Raw genomic sequence first — 20,311 nt, 5'->3', positions numbered from 1 at the left:
CCCATCCTTTCTGACACAGAGATGTTGCACTCCACCACCACCTCCCCACACAATATTTTCATCTTTGTGAATCTGATAGATCAAAATGCTAATAACTTAACTGAATGATATTATTGTGCCAGACACTGTGATAGGAATTTTTCGTGTCATTTAATGACCTCAACAACACAATTATTAGCTCCATAATATAGGTGAAGAGACAGATTTAGAGAAGTTCAGAGAATCACCTACACTTACACAGCTATTAGGTTGTAAACTGAGGTCCAAACTTAGGCAGTTAGGTCTCTAGAGTCCAAACTCTACCACTTTCCTAGTGTTGTTGTTGTTGTTGTTGTTGTTTTTTAAGATTTTATTGGAGAATTGGGGGAGGGGAACAGACAAGTTTCTGTCCTTCAGTCTAGTTGTGGAGGACGTCGCTTCACTGGCCCATGTTGGTATTATCATTGCGCTCTTCCCGGGTGAGGCAGATCGGTTGCCATCCTCTGGATGGCCGCTCACAGTGGCTCTTGGCAGCTCACATTGGCTGCTGGCCGCTCATGCTGGCTTCCAGCCACACACGGTAGCTAATGGCAGCCCACTGCAGCTTCACTGCAGCCTCCGCCATTGCTGGCTACTCACAGCAGCCCAGCTCCAGGTCGAGCTGTTGTTCACCATTTTAGCTGTAGAGGGCAGTGTCACTGGCCCTCATGTGGGATCCGAACCGGGGCTCTGCTGCTCAGAGCCGGCATCCCAAGCCAGCTCTTAACCAACGCACCACTTGGTCATCCCCCTAGTGTTGTTTTTAAGTCACGTTTATTTGAGTACTAATGAGGGTGCATATCTCTTTATCAAGAATACTGTCTCTTAAATCCTTTGAATGAGAGGTAGTATAGCATAGTGATTGAAAGCATGAGACCTGACATCAGATTCCCTGTATTCAAACCTGATTTTACCACTTACTAACCATGACCGTGAACAAATGTCTCTCTGAAGTGAGAATAATAATATGCCCATCTCCTAAGGTTGTGGCAAAGAGTAAATTTGATAATATATCAAATGCTTAGCTGAGTGGCTGGTAAATCATAAGCAAATAACAAATATAGTAGTCAAATAATATGCTGTTTTGTTGTTGTTGGGAATAATACTAACTAAGAGGCTAAGAGTTGGGTCAATAAAAATAAATTTTGTTTGGGCCAGAAAAAAGAACCAAGAATTTGTTTTTAATTCCTTGCATCCCATGTACCTATTATGGTTTATTAATGAATATTAACAAGTCACCTAATTGCCACTTGATTGCACCTGGTAGTCCTGAGATTGTACCAGAAAGACATTTATTCAGTGATACATTCACTGTTTATTGATTTCAAGCCCTGTGCTAGACATTGTGTAGGCAGAACTCTGAGACTGTCAGTTGTGTTCTCATTAAACTATAGCGTAGACATTCATCAGAACATCTTGATATGTGTCAGTAGATGATAGTGAATGAACACTTCTATAACTGAAAATGACCAAGTAGTCTAATATGTCAGAAACTATTGCATAGTTTTATATAATCCCTTAGAAAGTTTGTGCGAGTGCAGTCAAATTTATTTCAGAGATTCTCAAAAATGATGTATTTTTCTTGTTCCTCAGGGCTCATCAACATACCTGCAGTAGCCCTTGGAATATTCTCTGGGGGGATAATGATGAAAAAGTTCAGAATCAGTGTATGTGGAGCTGCAAAAATCTACTTGGGATCATCTGTCCTTGGGTACCTACTATTCCTTTCCTTGTTCGCATTGGGCTGTGAAAATTCTGATGTGGCAGGACTAACGGTCTCCTACCAAGGGTATGTTCTCTCATTAAATAATCTGAAGAGATTGACTTGCTTAATCAGATTAATTTTTGATAGAGTTTCAAAATAAAATATTTTTATTTACAAGCTTCATAACTTGGGGAGTGACTTATTCTATTGTGGAATAGCTGACAGTACTTATGAGATGAAAGCCATTATGTCACCAAATCTGTCATCTCCTTTGAATTTGAATGTCTTAGAGAAATATAAGAAATGATAAACTTACACCCTCCTTTAGGGTAGTGGAAAATACAGACCTTGAACCTTGTCTCTGCTCATTCTTAGTGAAGAGACATTGCATGTATTATTTAATCTAATCCAGGCTCAATTTTTCCATTTAAAAATAGAACTAATAACTGCCTTTTAAAGTTTTGTAATATTTAAGTAAGATAATATATATGAAAGTGATTAGTACTTAGCTGACATAAGATAAATGTACCATTCATGGAAAACAATGTATTTTTTTTCCTCTGAACACCTGAATAACCAGAATGCCCTCTATGCCACCCTTCATAGTTCCTGTTGTACTCCAGTCATATGAAGTTTCAGGAGACAATGCCATTCCTCCACCCAATGACCCATGTGACAGCCCTCTTTGCCTTTTTGCAGTTGGTCAAAAGAATATTTATTGATGTTCTCAGACCAATGCCATCCCATAAGGGGTGGGTGATTAGGTTTCTTAGTTTCCAGAATCCATCACTCTGTTATTTTAAAGTTAAAGAGTAGATAACATACAATATTATATCAGTTTCAGGTGTACACCATAGTAATTTGACATTTTATACCTTACGACATGATCACCATGATAAGTCTAGTAACCATCTGTCACTCTACAAAGTTATTACAATGTTATTGACTACACGTATATTCCCTGTGCTGTACAATACATCCCCATGATTTACCTATTTTATAACTGGAAGTTTGTACCTCTTATCCCCCTTCACCTTTTTCATGCCGCCACCCCTCTTCCTTCTGGCAAACCATTGATCTGTTCTCTGTATCTATGAGTCTATTTCTGTCCTGTTTGTTCATTTGTTTTGTGTTTTTCAGATGCCACATATAAATTAAAACATACAGTATTTATCTTTCTCTGCCTGACTTATTTTCCTTAACACAATGCCTTCTAGGTCCATCCATGTTGTTGCAAATGGCAAGATTTCATTATTTTGTATTGCTGAGTGATGTTCCACTGTGTACACATATACCACCTCTTCTTTATCCATTCATCTGTTGATTGTTTCCATATCTTAGCTATAGTAACCAATGCTGCCATACACATAGGGGAGCACATACTCATATCTTTTCAAATGACTGTTTTCATTTTTCATCAGATAAATACCCGGAAGTGGAATCTGTCATTCTTAATACAAGACTGAATCTTGAAGAAGCTACTTTGCCCTTTCCCGTCAAGAGGCCCTGCCCTCACTCTGTCTCTGAACATGAGTTCCCAGGGCACCTTTCTTTATATGTGCACCTAACTCTACATTACTGGTTTAAAAACAAATTATCTGCTGCTGTAGGGCAGACTGACCTCCCTGGTTGCATCTGCCTGTGGCCCAAAGTCCATGCTCCTGACATTACACTCTGTTTCCTGCTGTTTCAGTTGTTTTCTGCTTCCTGCTTCCTGCTTGCTCTCCAGCCCCCTCGCTATCCTTCCGTCCAAGCTTATCTGTCCTGTCTCCATATTCCAATCTCCATTACCTTTATTGACTTGATTTCCCCTGCTGTTAAGTGAACATCAGTTATGCTTGTATTACCTAAAATGTCCAGGAAAATGAATGAAAGCACAGTTCATATACCATTACTTCTACAAGTTATCACATCACTGTTATACTTAATTAAGTGTAGCATTGCCTTAGTAACATCAACATAGATTATGAATGTTAGTTGTAAACAGGAATAGAAAGAAGGCTCTGGAGAGGGTAGAAGCCTTGTGCTATTTGTAACTGTCCCTTTAATCCTCATGGGAGATGGACAGTGGTAAAGTATTTTGTATTTTGCACCTTACAAAATACTGTAACCTTTATTATCTCAGTTGGATCCTCAGAGCACCTTTATGAGGTAAGTCTTGTTATCCCCATTTAATGGAAACTGAATTTAGAAAAGTCAGTTAGCATCCTCAAAGTATAATATTCTTTCTACAACATCCTGCTGTCTCAAAGCCAGAAGCAAGCACGTAAACAGACAAGAGCAAACTTTTGAGATTCACATTGAATATATACTCACATAGTTAAAGATTAAATATTTTTAAAACAATGAAAGATCATATATTTATTGAGTGAGTACTAGCCCTTGAAAGCACTCACCTTGAAAGACTATGACTGCATTGCAATAATGCTGTCATTGTTTAAAACACTCTTAAACTCCTCTTGAAATTGTATTCCATGTTTTGTAGAATATCCTTAACAATGGCAAAGAGTGAATTAGCCTTTAAGAGTAGCTTTGCTATTGGAAGCAGCCAAGAGAAATGGCAGCATCCCTGGAAAAACCTCTCTCCTCCCAGTTTGACTGTTTTGAAGGAAAAAGTTCATTTGTGTATAAACAGTCTGGCATATTTGATAAAACTCATAATTAAAATTTTAAATAACTACTCCACTGTCAACACATTCTTCATGAAATGTGTACACTTAATTTCTTCTTTGAGGTTGCCCTAGGTGATAAATTTAACTCACCTTCAGTAATCTGAAATGGTTGGCTCTATAAAATACAACATGCTCCCCAGGGATTATCCTGAATCTCTTCGTTCCACGTGACTGTTTTGATGCTGGACATTCAGCAGAAACGTTGTAGAGAAAGAAGCTTTAGGCATGGTAGTAGAAGAAACCTTTCTCCTGCAATAATAAGAATAAGCCTGAGGTGAGACACGAGTTCAGAATCCAGAGACCTGGAAGGGTTATAATTTGTCACTAATAAACATTGTGAATCTGAGCAAATTATCTGCCCACTTTTAGACCTGACTTTCCTGATCTGACAAAAGAGAAATTGTCCAGGATCACCCCCAAAATTCCGTTCAGCTCTAACCTTCTATGATCTTAGCCTACAGTATCCATAGTGCCCTGATTCTAGGCTTTCAAAGTCACATATTGACACTTTCAGATGCTACCAAACAGCCTCAGTTAACAATTAATGCCTTATGGAGGAGAACAGGATGAAATATTCCTATGTGAATTCTAAGAAGACCTAGTTAAATACCCTTTCACTCCATTTGAAGACTTCTCAGAGGTCTTTGGTTTTGACTTTAGAGGTAACTAAATCCATAGCAACTCTACTAGATGGAATATTACATCAATTAAGAAGTTATGATTCTAATTATTATAGGAAATGCCTCTCAAAGGGAGGGGCCAAAATGAGTGATTCTCCAAATTAGAATACCATTTTTTTGTTAGTTTGTTTGTTTGATTGACTTACCAGAAATCTTGTTTCTTAACCTATTGCATACCAGGAATTCTTCTTGGTGCTGGAGATATGAAAGTGAATAAAACAAATAGTTTCAGGCCTCACTGAGTGGACACAACAGTGTATGTTTTTTTGTTGTTGTAAGTCCCTCAATTACCATGTTAAAAAAAGGGTGTAGGAGAGGAAGAATATAAATAAGTTCAAAACTGAAGGACCGGTGGATGGCAAATAAGGAGCAGATAGAAAAGACGTATCATTATATATAAGTAAGCACCCCTTAGAGAAATAAAGGGACATGAATAGTGCAAGGAGAATAAGAATAGAAGGCTTAGGCAATTCAGGTGACAGGAAGAAATAGAAATGAGAGAAAAGGAATTCTGGGAGAGATGAAAGGGGAAGATAAGAGAAAATGAGACAGAATAAAAAAGAGGGAGTGAAAAGAGAAAACAATCAAATCTAGGTAAAGTTAATGGTTAAAAAAAAAAAGCCAGCTTTTTGAGGGCAAGTATTGGCTAGTTAATATTAGTAACCATTTTTCCTCCTCCCAAAGCAAGCACTTAGAAGTCTTCCAATACATTTTTGTGAATAAATAAATAAATAAATAGGTAAATCATTGAAAAACCATGTGCAATAGAGTTAGAAAGGATGATACAACATATGGACGAGTTCCCTACAGTGGGAGAATATGTAGGAGAGAGAAAAGTTGGATGAACTGGCAATGCATTAGGATACATATCGGGTTGTTGCATTTGTGCAATGAAAAACATAGAAAAAATACGTCATGACTTTTCCAACAGCCAAATAGCTTCTACAAGCATTGAAAGTCTGTTGAAATAATGTTGACTGCTTGGCTATTTTTTCTTTCACCACACCATTAGCAATGTCCATTCTACTGATGCTCATACAATTCTGAAGGAAATTTAAACACACACACACACACACACACACACACACACACACACACACACACACTGCAATACATTTAAGGTGATGACATAAATTGCTCTAAAAGATTCTTTTTCTACCTTGTTATCCATTTTCACACATCTTTGCCCAGAAATATATTGTAAGATCCTAGATGCAATAGACATTAATACAAGCCAAAAGCCAAGAACAGGATATTACGTGAAGTGATAAACCTCTAAAGATAACTTTTAAGAGAAATCTGTTTAATAGCGGACCACGTTTAATGATCAGAAGCTGGCATTTCTGATGACAGTTGTGCTTCCAAAAGGCAAAACTTTGTTGGCAGTGCCATTTATATCACTGAAGAACATTGATTTTTTTTTATATGAGGGTGCTGCGTGCTAAGAGGTAATATTTTATACTGTTACATCTCTTTTCAGAACCAAACCTGTCTCTTATCATGAACGAGCTCTCTTTTCAGATTGCAACTCAAGATGCAAATGTTCAGAGACAGCATGGGAACCCATGTGTGGTGAAAATGGAATTACATATGCATCGGCTTGCCTTGCTGGTTGTCAAAGCTCCACCAGGAGTGGAAAAACTATTGTAAGAAAATCTTCTCTGAAGTGTGTGCCCGTGGGCCTGCTACAGTCCGTAACTCCACAATTCTATGGGGGCACAGGGACCAACCCAGAAGCAGGCCACACGAGCAGGAGCCCTGACTCTTACTCTGCCCTGTCCATTTGTGCAGAGGCAGGAAACATAACCATCACTCATGGAGCTAAAGTTTGTGAAAGAGTTAGGTGAAGAATTAGAATCATGGAACAGGCTTGAGGAGCTTCGTAGATATGTAGTCTAGTGCTGCTATTTTTGCTTTTAAGGACTACTAGCCTTGAGTGAAAGAGTCATAGTCATAAAATCATATAAGATCTGCATTGGGATCCATGTCTCCCGACCCCAAAACCGGTGGCTCTTGAAGGTATTAGGGAAAGGACAAAGAAAGTCCAGTGTTAGGAATTTTAGCCCAAGAGGTCGAGACTGCAAGAGGTGTCAGGAATCCTATTGTGAGGAGGTTGGTGGTTCTCAGGCTCTGCCTGACAAATGAAGCCACTTTGTGTAATAAAGAGTAGGTGGCTGGAATAGAGTTTCTGTGGAGTGGGAAAGAGAGGTGAGGTTGGAAGTATAAGTAGAAAACCAATTGTAAAGGATATTATGTGCATCCATTATTAAAAGACCCATCCCTCTAACCACACATTAACATTCCTATCCCAAACATACACTCTTCCTCTTATTTGCTGAGTACACAGCAATGGTCAGAATGATTTGTACTTGTGGCTGATGAGATCTGCCTGTATTTGACAGTCCTAGAAGGGTGAAAATTTCACCACAATGTATTTGTACATGCTTATCAATACTATAAGAACGCTTAGGCAAACACTTCTGCAGACATAGGGTAATACTTGCTGATTTACTCTGTTTATTGTTATCTTCACATTTTATTCAGAATAGAAAGGATTGGTCCCTGGCAACAGTGAATAAAACTACCCATCCATCTGAAGACTGAGTTTTCACCCTCCCTCCCTTTCCATCCCTCTTTTTCCTCTTTTTCTTTTCTTTCTCTTTTTTCTTTTCTTTTCCCCAGCTACTACCCTTTTGCCCAAACTGCCTGAAGGTTTTCCTCAATTAGGGCTTCGTTCATTGAAGACATTGAATGCCAGAGACTAAGAGAGGTGCTTTAAAAACAAAGTTGTATTTAAATATTATGGTGCTTGAGTAAATGGGTACTATTTTGCTTATTTTTCTCATGTGAGATCTGAGGCACTGAAATACAAGGGACTTGCCTAAATTAAATTTACATATCAAGTGAGAGACAGAGTCAAGATTCAAAAGCTCCTTACCTGGAATTAAGAAAAATAAAATAAAACAACTACTATATTGCTACTCTTCCTTGAAAAAGAAATGACAGCTTTATTCCATTGTTTGTCTAAAAAAAATCACAACTCTTCTCTGATGAAAATGACAACTCATTTTATATATATATATATATATATATATATATATATATATATATATATGCATTCATACCTGAAATTTACAGAAATAAATTGATGAAGGATTATAAAAGTTGCCTCCCTGTCCAAAATTTAGTTAAGTTTCACTTATTAAGATTTTTTTTTCTAGTGACCACTATAAATTCTGCCCCATCCTCACATTGTGCCCATTTAGTTAACAAATTTTTACTGAGTGCCTAAAGAGCAAGCCTTATTTTAGGCCTTTGATGTACATACAACGAAGGCAAAACAGACAGTTTATGCCAGAGGTTACATTCTAGTGGGGATACATAGTTTAAAACTAAATGATTGTGTAATATTCTAATAGGTAGTAAGAAGCACTATGAGGAGTTAAGATGAAATGGTAGAGAGATGAGTGTATGGTCTTAAATGGGGGGCCATGGAAGCTCTCTTTAATGAAATATCTGAGCAGAGATCTGAAGTGTGTGTGCCAGCCAGGGAGCTGTCTAGAAGAGTGGCCCAGCAGAGAAAACAGCAAAGGCACAGTGGGAACCCATGTGTGTGGCTGAAGCAGAGGGAGAAGGGGAAGTCACTGAGCAGTCAGTTCTGAGCGGGACCCAGGAGCAACATCATGGCTAGTGTGTAAGCCACTTTAAGGATTTGGGGATTTATCCAAGTATAATAAGAATCCATGGGAAGGTTGAGAATAGTGATGTACTTTGCCATTTTTCAAGGCTCACTTTGGTTACTATGTGGAAAACATGATAGCTGGGTAACAGCGGAAATAAGTCGAACATGAAGAGACCATTGCAATAATCAAGGCAAGAAATAATGGTGGTTTAGACTTGAAAGTGGCAAAGGAGCTAAGGTACAATTGGATTTGGTAGGATTTGCTGAGAGATTGTGATGTAGGATCTGCAGTTTGTAGACCAACCACCTGCTGTTTGGATAATGAAATGTTATCTCACTATTTCGCTTTGATATATCCTAACAGAAAAATAAAAGAATATTTTTCCTATTATATATGAAATGCTTGTATACTAGACTGCAAACTCTTTTAAAATATTTTTTAATTTAAATTTTACTTCAGTAATTGGGCTTTTCCCTATTTTGTTACAGATGTTTTATAACTGCACCTGTGTGGGAACAGCAGCCTCGAAATTAGGAAATTCCTCAGGCATGGTGGGCAGATGTCAAAAAGATAATGGATGTCCTAAAATGTTCCTGTATTTCCTTGTAATATCAGTCATCACGTCCTATACTTTATCCCTAGGCGGCATACCTGGATACATATTGCTTCTGAGGTGAACACATACTCCCACCCCAATTTTAACATAAGATCTATAATCATCTTGAGCAATGATTTCAAATTCTGTTCTGCAGAATCATCATGCTTTCTTATAGCTCTCAGGAAACTTGTCCTATACCTTTGTTTCTCTTATACTTTTCCCACCTTTTTATACAAAAATGTGGTTGAATAGAAGTTTTCCTAGTTAAAAATGTTTGCAAACAGTTGGTCTAGAAGGAAATGTTAGTGCCCGCATCACTATATCCACTCAATAAGTACAGTATGCTGTTTCTAATGCTGATGATAATATTAATCAATACAGACTAAATGTGTTTTAGATTAAATGTGATTTCACTGAATTATGGATGATATAATTTATAAGACCCTTTAAAGGCCCATATAATGCCACAATGTTTTTTTATTTTTTACTTTGATATGTAGGTTATTACTTTTTCTATATATTCTTGCTCTGACTGGAATTATCTGTGTATGTGTGTGTGTATGGGGTGTTAATGGCTTTTGGACCAATTCAAAATCCTAATCCATGAATATGGTATTAATGACTAGAAACATTTTTGCCTGTGAAACCACCAAAGAAGGTTTAATACTGTGTACTCCTTTGCATATTTTAAGAGGACATCTAAAAATTTGTTATCATAAGTTTAAATAATAACTGAGTTTTGATAGCCAGTATATTATAAATATTTACATTTAGAAACATAATTATTTTATATATAGGTTGCTCTTTTAAACGTAATAAATTGGAACTAACGAACAATGACTAAATGATCAATATTACCTAATTTAAAACTATATGAAAAGATCTTTAATAGTCAAAAGTGTTACATAATTCTTTCTTCCCCTTGAATTTATATCTTCATTCAAATTCCCTATAGGTTTTTTTTCTATTGTAATATAATTTATGATTGAACATTTTTTATTAACTCCCCTGGCATGGATCTCCATAAAAAATTTATATAAATCCAAATTTTAAAATGTTAGTTTTGTAACAAGTATTCTCAGTGATAAAATGTTCTTCCTAATTGAATTAGCCTTGCAAATATTACTGTTATACAATTAATAAAAATAACCTAAAGTATTACAAATTTTGATAAAATTATTAAACATAAAAATAAAATTTTATTGGAAACTAATCTATGAGATGGATTAGGTGACTTAAATTAACATATCAAGAATGAATATTAAGTATTTCTAATATTAAACTAATCAAGTGTCATATACATCTTTAATTCCCTGCAGTTTATATTATGGAAACTGATTAGGAAAGATAAACAGAAAATAGGACCTAACATTCACAAATCTGTTTTTTCTGGAAAAGGGAACATGAGATATTTGTATTTTCAAATGAGAGCATCGGTTTGAAAAGATGGGAAAGCGTTATCCCAGAGTTCTCAGACCAGGGTTGTTCTTCATGGATGGCTATTTCTTCAACATCTTCTTATACTGTGCCAAGTAGTTACCTAAGCCAAATGAAAATCAGGCTATTAGAGGAAGAAATTTCCCCACCACCAACCCCTCAAGTGAACCATGCTGCATTTTGATGTTATAAGGAGATGTCCTTTGATTAAAAGAGAAAAATGGTGATTTTTGCCTCTTTTAAAGCAAAGACTAATGATATTATACATATGAAGAACTTAGTTCCATGGTTAATACTCAATGCTTATTATATGTCATCATTATTATTACTATTAAAATCCACAGGACAATCAGTTAAAGCTATACTCATACAGTCATATTAAGGATGCTCTTGTTATTTTATGTATTCTTGTACTTTGCTGGAAAATCAGATATCCCCCATTTAGCAAAAACACTTAGCGTGCCACAGTGATTGTGATCGTATCAACTCAGATCAATATGGTCCTGTGCTTTTAGACCAAAACCACAAACACTAATTATAGGTTATTAATCCTTTATTGTTGCCACAAATTCTTGCAATTTCTTTGAAATTTGGAGTGGTATTTTTTGTTGTTGTTTTTGTTTTGTTTTGTTTTTTCTGTGAGTCTGATATTAGACTGGTTAAACTTATGAATTTACTTTACCCAACATGTCATGTAGGGGTGATTTACCTTTTAGGAATATTAAATGTAAACTCCTTGTATTTAATTGCATTTAATTTAACATAATTGCTTTCCCCATGCCTATATATATATATATATATATATATATATATATATGTTTTTTGTTGGTTTTTTTCAGGTGCATTAAGCCACAACTTAAGTCTTTTGCCCTGGGTATCTACACCTTAGCAATAAGAGTTCTTGGTAAGTGTAATCTATGCTTTAAGTATGGTAGCCATCACAAGTATATTTTGAATACTTTCCTAAATATTTTTACAGAATTATCACATACAAATAAATGATGTAGGTGGTTGGGTCCCTATTATTTTTTTTCCTTCATTTCTTCTTTCCCTCCCTCCTTTCCTTGACTTCTCCAGATATATTTATTGAGAGCCAATGCCGTGCCAATGTTATAATAAAGTGATTTTATGAAAGATAGTTTTTGTTTAACAACCTTGTAATTTCCAGCATTGGCCTATTGTTGAAAAATCCATTATTGTTATGAGAAGGACCTCTGAGAGAAAGCAAAAAAAAAAAATGAAAAAAAAATGAATCAGTAAGAAAGGCTGAAGCCTAAATATAATTATTCAGTTATTAAAATGGAATGAATTCTTTTGAGCTACTCTCAGTGCTAGGATATATTATTTTGATAGCAAGATCAGATCATTCAAAGAATCAAAGCAGTATGGATTTGAGTTAATGATTTTTTTAATGTAATTGGAATGTTTTTTCTGACTACCAGATTTTTCAATATGCATTAATTAAAACCCATAGGAAGCAGAGTGAATGAGTCAGATAAGGTTTCTGTCTTTAAAAAGTTTATATTCTAAAGAAGAAAGTGAAACTATCATAAATGTTCCTCTGTAATTTAACAGAAAAGAACTACCAGAGAGAAAAAACAAACTCAAAGCTAAAAAACAGAAACCTGAAAATAAATTTGGTTTACATGGATCTTGATATAAATAGGTGTTTATGAAAATACAACATAATCCTGATAAAACTGCAGAAACAACAAAAGTGGAGGCGTATGCCATCATGGCTGGCTCTAATCCTGTGCTATAAAAAGAGAGTTTATCTAGAAAAAATATCAGATTATCGAGACTGATATATGTCCCTGGCTTGAACTGGTTTCTATATCCACCTCCCTTTGAGAATATAGATGTGACCTACAGTGTGAAAAAGACTTCAAGTAAATGAAGTGATTCATAAAATTGTTGCCATAAAAATAAAAATCTACTTGAAATGGCAATAATATTGTAAGGCAAATGATAATTATCATAAAGCCAATATTGAAAAAGGCAAATACAAACTGGGAATGTTTTCTTTGCAATTTTTATAACAGACAAGTGGCCAATGTCCTTATTCTAAAGAGAGATCCTAAGTGTTGAGAATGAAAAAAAAACAACAACCAAATAGAAAAATGATTAAAAGATATGAACATCCATTTCACGAAAAATAAATATAAATACTTCTTCATGTGTAAAAAGATGGTCAAACTCATAATATGAATAATACAAACTAAAATTACACTGAGATACCAATTCTTATCAGATTGGCAAATTACCAAATGTTTGCAGTATACAGGAAAATAGATACACTTATACATTACTGTTGAGGAAATAATACTATTTCTGAGGAGAGTTACTTAGCAAATACCAACAAAATTACATGTAGATTTATCTTCTTTTCTAGTAATCCTACCTCTAGAAATTGTTGTCAAAAATTTGCTAGCAAAAGTATGAAATAAGTCTAATTTTATGGATATCAAATCATTGTGGCATTATTTATAACACCGAAAGACTGCAAGCAGTTTAAATGTTCATCAGTGTGAGTCTGGCTGAATAAACTATAGTAATCTCACATAATGAAATACTAAGCAACTGTAAGGATGAGTGGGGGAAAATCTCTCTAATGTTACCAAGTTTATTCATCAGCTCTGGCTGCCATAACAGAATACCATGTTCTGGGAGGCTTACAAGAAGTTATTTTTTCATAGTTCTGAAGGCTGGGAAGACCAACGTCAATGTGCTGACAAGGTTGGGGTCTGGTGAGGCCTCCCATCCTGACTTGTAGAAGGCCATATTCTCACTGTGCCCCAAACAGCCTTTCCTCTGTAAACATGTGTAGAGTGTGAGAGATCTCTGCTAGTTCTTCCTCTTCTTCTAAGGACACCAGTACTATGAGATTAGGGGTCACCCTTATGACCTCATTTAAGGTAAAGTAAGTGAGATATTATGTATATCATTAGGAATCAATATGTTCAGCATAATAGAAAAGTGATAAAAGCATAAAATTAAATTGTTTAAATAAAACCCATTCTTAATGTAAATGTAAAATGTCAATATGAACTCATAGTTTTATTTTTAAATAATGTGTATTTTATAGCTCTGTTTCCTGAAAAATCCAGAATCTATGTAACCCTGGAGAAATGAATACCCGTAGCACTCAGTCTGCAATCTCTAATTATCATTTCTTACTAAAGGAACCATACCACCTTGGAGAAATTACTAATTCAAGGTCTAGGGTAGAAAATGCGTAAGATGATTATGGGACAACTTTTTGTACTGGAAAGTGAGAAAGCTGTCAGAGGCTAATAGGGGCATGTCAAAAGGACACAGGACCAATTTGAGGAATTTGGCCTAAGGTTGAGGAAATTTGAAAAATTAATAATAGTAATAAATAATAATAGCTGCACTATATTAAAATACATGGGCTATATAAAAAGACATGAATTCACAGTGATACTTAAATAATTTGAGAGAATGCTAGAACACTATTCTTAAAATTGATGAGGGGAAAGAATTGATCATCTATCCTGCCTTTCTTCCATTAGCTGTATTTCAAAGTAACCAAATAGTCATGGAGGAAAATTCTCTTTTATGGAAAAATCCTAATAATTTGCACACAAGGAGTAATATAACTTTTTAAAACCCCTATTTGCAACTTCATCAAAATTTGCTAAAAGCTGTAGGTGAAAGTTGATGACAACTTCATTAATGGGGAGCATAGCCTGAGCTTTGGATCCATTTTAACATTGCTAAGAGTGGCAAGCAGACAGCATATGGCCCCTGTCAGGACATACAGAACCACCTATCTTCTTCCTGCCTGAAGTAAATTGAACCTGAGTGCATCCAAGAGCTAACTACCAGTGTATTGCAAAAATGGAAAATAGGAGAACAAATTAAAAACAGTGTTGTGAAGAAGCAATCTGTCAAATCCAGGCTGTGGCACTTTCTATGGGACAAATATCTTTATTCAAATCTCATTTATAAAAAAATGTTGGGGGAGGGAGCTGATATAAAGAGTCATTAACTAAATGTAATGTGTTTAACTGGCGTGAATCCTGAGGAGAACAAACCAATGGCTAAAACAGTGCCTTGAAGATATTCAGAAAAGTTTGAGTGTAGATTTTGTTCTCAGTTTTATTGAGACATAACTGATATACATCACTGTACAAAATTTAAAGTGTACATCATGATGGTTTAATTTAAATATGTTGTGAAATGATTACTGTGATAGGTTCAGCTAACATTCAGCCATAGATACAATGAAAAGAAACAAGAAAAAAGGTAAAAAATTTTCTCCTAGTTAAGAAACTTAGGATTTACTCTTTTAACATTTTTCCTATATATCATACATCAGTGTTAGCTATAGTCATCATGTCGTACATTGCATCCCTAGTAATTATTTATCTTATAACTGGACGTTTGTACCTTTGACCACCTTCCTCCAATTCCCCACACGCCCATCCTGGCCTTTGCTTCTGGTAATCATAACTCTGATCTCTTTTTCTATGAGTTTGGGGTTGGTTTTGTTTTGTTTTGTTTTGTTTAGATTCCACATATAAGTGAGATCATACAGTATTTGTCTGATCTGACATATATGTCTTAGCATGAATATGGATTTTTATTAAAGAGTTATAAAATGTGTTGAATGGCATAGTGGTATGCTTAAACATGCCATCAGAGGTGAACACTGAAATGCATATAAAGTAAATGACATAATGTCAGATTTCTCTTAAAATTTTCCCCTGAAAAAGTTTCAGAGGTTGGGAGAGGTGAGGGTATGGCGATAGATGACACAGGAATGACAAAATATTAATAATTGTTGAAGGTAGTGATGACATTTATGGGTTCATTATATCATCCTCTATAATTTTGTGAATATTTGAACATTTGCCATTATGAAAATTTTAAAACATATCCAGAAAATGGCACGCATTTGGAATTTTTTGGCTTTTCTTCACATTATTAAGGGCAATGTAAAGTTAGATATCATCTAAATGTTTTTAGTAAATAACCTATTAAAATTGGATAATATACATAGAGAGAAATTTTATTTGACACCAAATTATCCAAATTGACGTTAGATATATTTATTTTATTGCTCTTCTTGCTCATGGAATTTTATGTAAAATAGAATCAGCTAGTTCTTTCCGGAATCTAGAATCCTTCTCTTCCTGATACAGAGAGAGGGAGACACCCCTATAAATGGAGATTTCCTTATAAATGTAAATCTCCCTTACAAAAAGGAGATTTATGCCCTGTCTTCAGAGTGTCTCCTGTGTCTTCTGTTTCTCAAAATAACCTTTTCATTAGAAGAATATTTTGGGATGGCATATTCTAGTCTCCTCCAGATGCCCTGTTATCTCCAAAGCAGTAATTTTTGGACTTGAAAGCAAGTGGTTCCAGATAATCATTCTTTATAGGATAGCCAAAAAGTTGTGCATCTAAGTTTAGTAAAAATTGTTTTTCTCACAGCAGGCATCCCAGCTCCTGTGTATTTTGGAGTTTTGATTGACACTTCATGCCTCAAGTGGGGATTTAAAAGATGTGGAAATAGAGGATCCTGCAGATTATATGATTCAAATGCTTTCAGGTACCGTATCAAACCTGTTCCTGCATTTCAGCCCAGATTTGCTCAATGTAATTGGTACTAATAATCCCTCATGCAATGTCACTGCTTGTAAGGAAAAAGATAATCTAATCAAGAAGTGTGTTCTGTTTTATAGAATAATTCTATTATCATTTGATTATTTTGCTGTATCTTACCTTTTCCCTCCATCCTAATCTTGACTTGTATTTTAGGTAATCGTGTTTTTTAAAACAATATGACATAAGATTCCAGAATAGAGTATTTTGAAAGTTTGCACATACAAATGAGTAATTCCCTGAAACTCAGAAGCATTTAAATTTAGGTCACATTTTGGGTTTATTTCTATTCTTTTTCAAACTGAGCCAAACTGTCCCATTTACGTCAGAAATAATCCCCTTGGGCAAGAGTTGGATTTGGCTCTAAATTTATCCGGCTTTTATTGCCAAAATGATGTTCAATTATTCCAGTACTTGAAATGCATAAAAGTAAAAGGTTTCCTCTGTGAGTGTGAGTATGTATGGGGCTGAGGGACATGGCTTTTTCACTATGGTATCATTCAGTTCAATTCATCAAACATTTAGTTCCCTTATTGCTTAAAGCAATGCTTCAATGGCTTAAAAGCAAGAAGGATTTTTTCAATTTACAATCTGAGCATTTTCTAGAGAAAAGCACTTGGTGCTGAGCCATGTAAGCTGGAAGTTGGGTGTGAATTGAGTCAATCACGTTAAATAAGTTTGTTCGGTTTAATAGGCTTTGATGTTATGTGAGAAATTTATTTTGGTCCTTGAAAAGAGCCTGACCTGTGAGTAGAATTATACTTTACTCACATTTTGTTAAGGCTGTATTTACTTTAATGTAAAGACAATGTAACTCAATCAGAGATTGTGAGTGCATATGCAAGGTGACTGGACTGAATCATTCAACCTGTCCCCCACACCTTCGTGTCTTATAATAGAATGTAGACCTACAGGATTCTCATGGAAGAAACTGATTTAAACCTCTGGTTTATTCTTAAGTCATTCTACTCTACGGAGAGCTCTGATTTCCCTTTCACATTGCTCCTTGCCGTTTTTCTGTAGAAGTGGATTTGTGCAAGATTCAGGGTAGCCACATGATTTATCTTTCTAACCTGGACACTTGAGAGTTAAAGGGGACACTATTAAAAATTACACTGGGACAAAACTTGCATAAACTGGGACTTCTCTGGACAGAGATATGGTCACCTGGTCTAAGGGACAAATTTACAGAGAGGCTAGAACTGATTATGCAATTAGTAGGAGCTGAAAATAATGGTACCATAAAAAAACTACTCTCTGTGAGCATACTACCTTCAAGCGTCTGTCCAATGTTCATAGAAAGGCCTTTTAGAGCCACTGAATCTGCATTCTTAAAACCATTCTCGAGGTGGTTTTATTGATATTGATAGATTTCATTGATATTGATATTTATTGCATGATATTATGACCTTCCGTCCACATTTTATTTAAAGTTGGATGATTACAGTAATTAAGACTGATATTCTCTCTTCCTCTAGACACATCTATCTGGGACTAACTCTGATGCTGGGCGTAATGTCCATTTTCCTAAGTATTGCAGTACTTTTCACTTTAAAGAAAAATTATGTTTCAAAACATAGAAGCTTCAGAACCAAGAGAGAAAGAACAATGGTGTCTACAAGAATCAGGAAGGAAAATTGTACTACAAGTGATCGTTTGCTACAACCCAACTGCTGGCCAGGCAAGGAAACACAGCTTTAGAAAAATGAGAACTTGAAGCCATCTTTTCTAATTTCTGGAAATTCTGCAAACAGATTTCAATCAAAAGGGTTTTACATGTGTAAATATTTTACCCTTTCAGAAAAATTCTACTTTGTTTTTCATCCTTGATAGTAGATAATGCACAAGATAAATATAATCATATTATAGAAGATATAGATGATAAAGTTAAACTTTTTAATTTTTAGACAAATCCCTTATTTACTCATTCTGCTTAATTTTGCCTTGTGTCCATTTGTGTCCATTGATATTTTAGCTGTATTCCTAGTAGAACAATTGTCTCCATAGTCTAATGGCTATGTGTAAAGTAATTTTTAAACTGAGTACTTGTCTAGGATAAGAGAACCCTTTCAAAAAGATTAAACCACACCTTGAACTTCTTCAAATATCACCTTGATGACGTTAGGAGTCAGGTCATGTAGAGGAAGGTGTCATTTTAAGCTCCTCCTTTCTTTTGAAATGCAATAATTGGTATAGAAATGTGTAGTGGCAATTGATGTTGGGGGATTTGAAGTTTGAATTATTAGCTCTTATACTATTCACTACATGTGCTTTATGTGTGACATTTTTAAGTGATCGTAGTTACAAAGTAATAAAATTAGTATTAACATGCTTTATTGTCCTTCTATGAATTCAATGTATTAAAAAATGTTATATACAATACAGCCCATTAATATATGAAGCAGCTTCAGACTTATGTACAAGATATCATCCTAACACATATTTGCAAGTTGAATTTCTGCAAGTTCACAATAAACTTAAGTGTTATAATAGGAATGCAGGGTGATGGGTTGAATGATGGTGTGGTTCCTTTTGGTGCTCACCCTGGCCACCTCTGCTTCTGGGCAGAGGGCTGCTTGCTAGTACAGCCTGTCAGATACGTCTCTGTTTCTCTGCAACTGAGAAAGTCAAGCCAGGCATTTCCTCCTTGCTGGCTTCCTGGTGCTCCTTTGACTAGATACAATAGGTTCAGCAGTTCACCATCTTTTTTTTTTCCCTCGACTCTAATTTTCTTTATTTTATAAAAGATAATTTTATCAAGAGTGCCTCCTGTCAATATTGTATCTCTGGGTTTGTGGGGGTTTTTATTTTTATTAAATTTATTGGGGTAATGTTGGTTAGTAAAATTATATAGGTTTCAAGTGCACAATTCTATACTACATTATCTATATATCACATTGTGTGTTCACCACCAAGAGGCAGCTCTCCTTCCATCACCATATACTTGATCCCCTTTACCCTCTTCTACTGTCTCCCCTCCCCCCTTACCCTCTGGTAACCACTGAACTATTGTCTGTGTCTATGAGTTTTTGTTTATTTGTTTGTTTGTCTTGTTCTTTTGTTGCTTTTAGTTTTATATCCCACATATCAGTGATATCATATGGTTCACAACTTTCTCTGTCTGACTTATTTCGCTTAGCCTAATAATCTCAAGCAGTTCACCATTTTTAATCTTCAGCTCTACTAGGTGCTATGTGTTTTTTTCTCCACCACAGCTGCACAAGAGTGGCCTGGCCCTTCCAAGAAAAGCAGACTGAAGGTGGGGTTCACCCCAGTGGAGTCTTGGAATTGTACCACAATTCTAAGCAGCTTTTAGAACAAACAGAACAACAAACAGGGTACTTCAAACAAGGACTGTTTCTGAGGTGTGTCTTGGAGACTAAGTCTAACAAAAAGGTCCAGCTCAAAAATACAGTAGCCTTACCCACACAGTGGAAGAATCAAATAGTGCAAACAAAATGGTTTGCAATCTTTAATTTTTCCTTTATGTGAATATGAATGGAAAAAAACTGGAGATGGAAAGGTTGGGGGTGGAAAACAGAGAAATTCTTCTTTAAATATATATTCATTTTGTCATTTTATTTTAATTAGTGATGCAAGGTTATTTTGTATTTTACTAATTTTTAAAATGAAAACAGCCTTCTGTTTTCTTCCCAGCAGGTCTACTTTAGACCTACTGCTAATATACTAACTTGGGAGCAGGAATACTTTTTGTCATCTCAATATCAATCTTACCCATAACAAATATTTACTGAATGAGTGAGTGAGTACACTTGTCAAGAGTTTTCTTTGTAGAGGTGTAATTAAAATTCAAGTTCCTCATCCTGTCTCCCACATCCTTTTTATTTTTCAAAGCTTTTTGTAGCAATTCCCTGAAAAATAACTAC

The 20,311-nt window shown here is 35.4% G+C and overlaps 1 protein-coding gene across 5 annotated transcripts in view; it reads left to right on the top strand.

Annotated features, from left to right (window-relative positions):
* Positions 1–18,755, top strand: part of SLCO1C1 (solute carrier organic anion transporter family member 1C1) — a 59,364-nt gene extending 40,609 nt beyond the window's left edge. For 4 of the 5 annotated variants that reach the window (XM_019661733.1, XM_019661732.1, XM_019661734.1 and 1 more), the window contains 6 exons: positions 1,612–1,807; positions 6,556–6,721; positions 9,247–9,431; positions 11,633–11,697; positions 16,254–16,371; positions 17,903–18,755. In XM_019661733.1, coding sequence (XP_019517278.1) covers positions 1,612–1,807; positions 6,556–6,721; positions 9,247–9,431; positions 11,633–11,697; positions 16,254–16,371; positions 17,903–18,125 — 953 coding nt within the window. In that variant the 3' untranslated portion in view covers positions 18,126–18,755. The remainder of the gene's footprint in view (positions 1–1,611; positions 1,808–6,555; positions 6,722–9,246; positions 9,432–11,632; positions 11,698–16,253; positions 16,372–17,902) is intronic. The other variant, XM_019661735.1, reaches the window with a different exon arrangement.
* Positions 18,756–20,311: the final 1,556 nt, after the last annotated feature.

Source organism: Hipposideros armiger, unplaced genomic scaffold (assembly GCF_001890085.2).
Source record: "Hipposideros armiger isolate ML-2016 unplaced genomic scaffold, ASM189008v1 scaffold_360, whole genome shotgun sequence".
NCBI lineage: Eukaryota > Metazoa > Chordata > Mammalia > Chiroptera > Hipposideridae > Hipposideros > Hipposideros armiger.
Note: the sequence above shows the minus strand (reverse complement) of the source record. Positions and strands in the feature narration are given on the sequence as shown.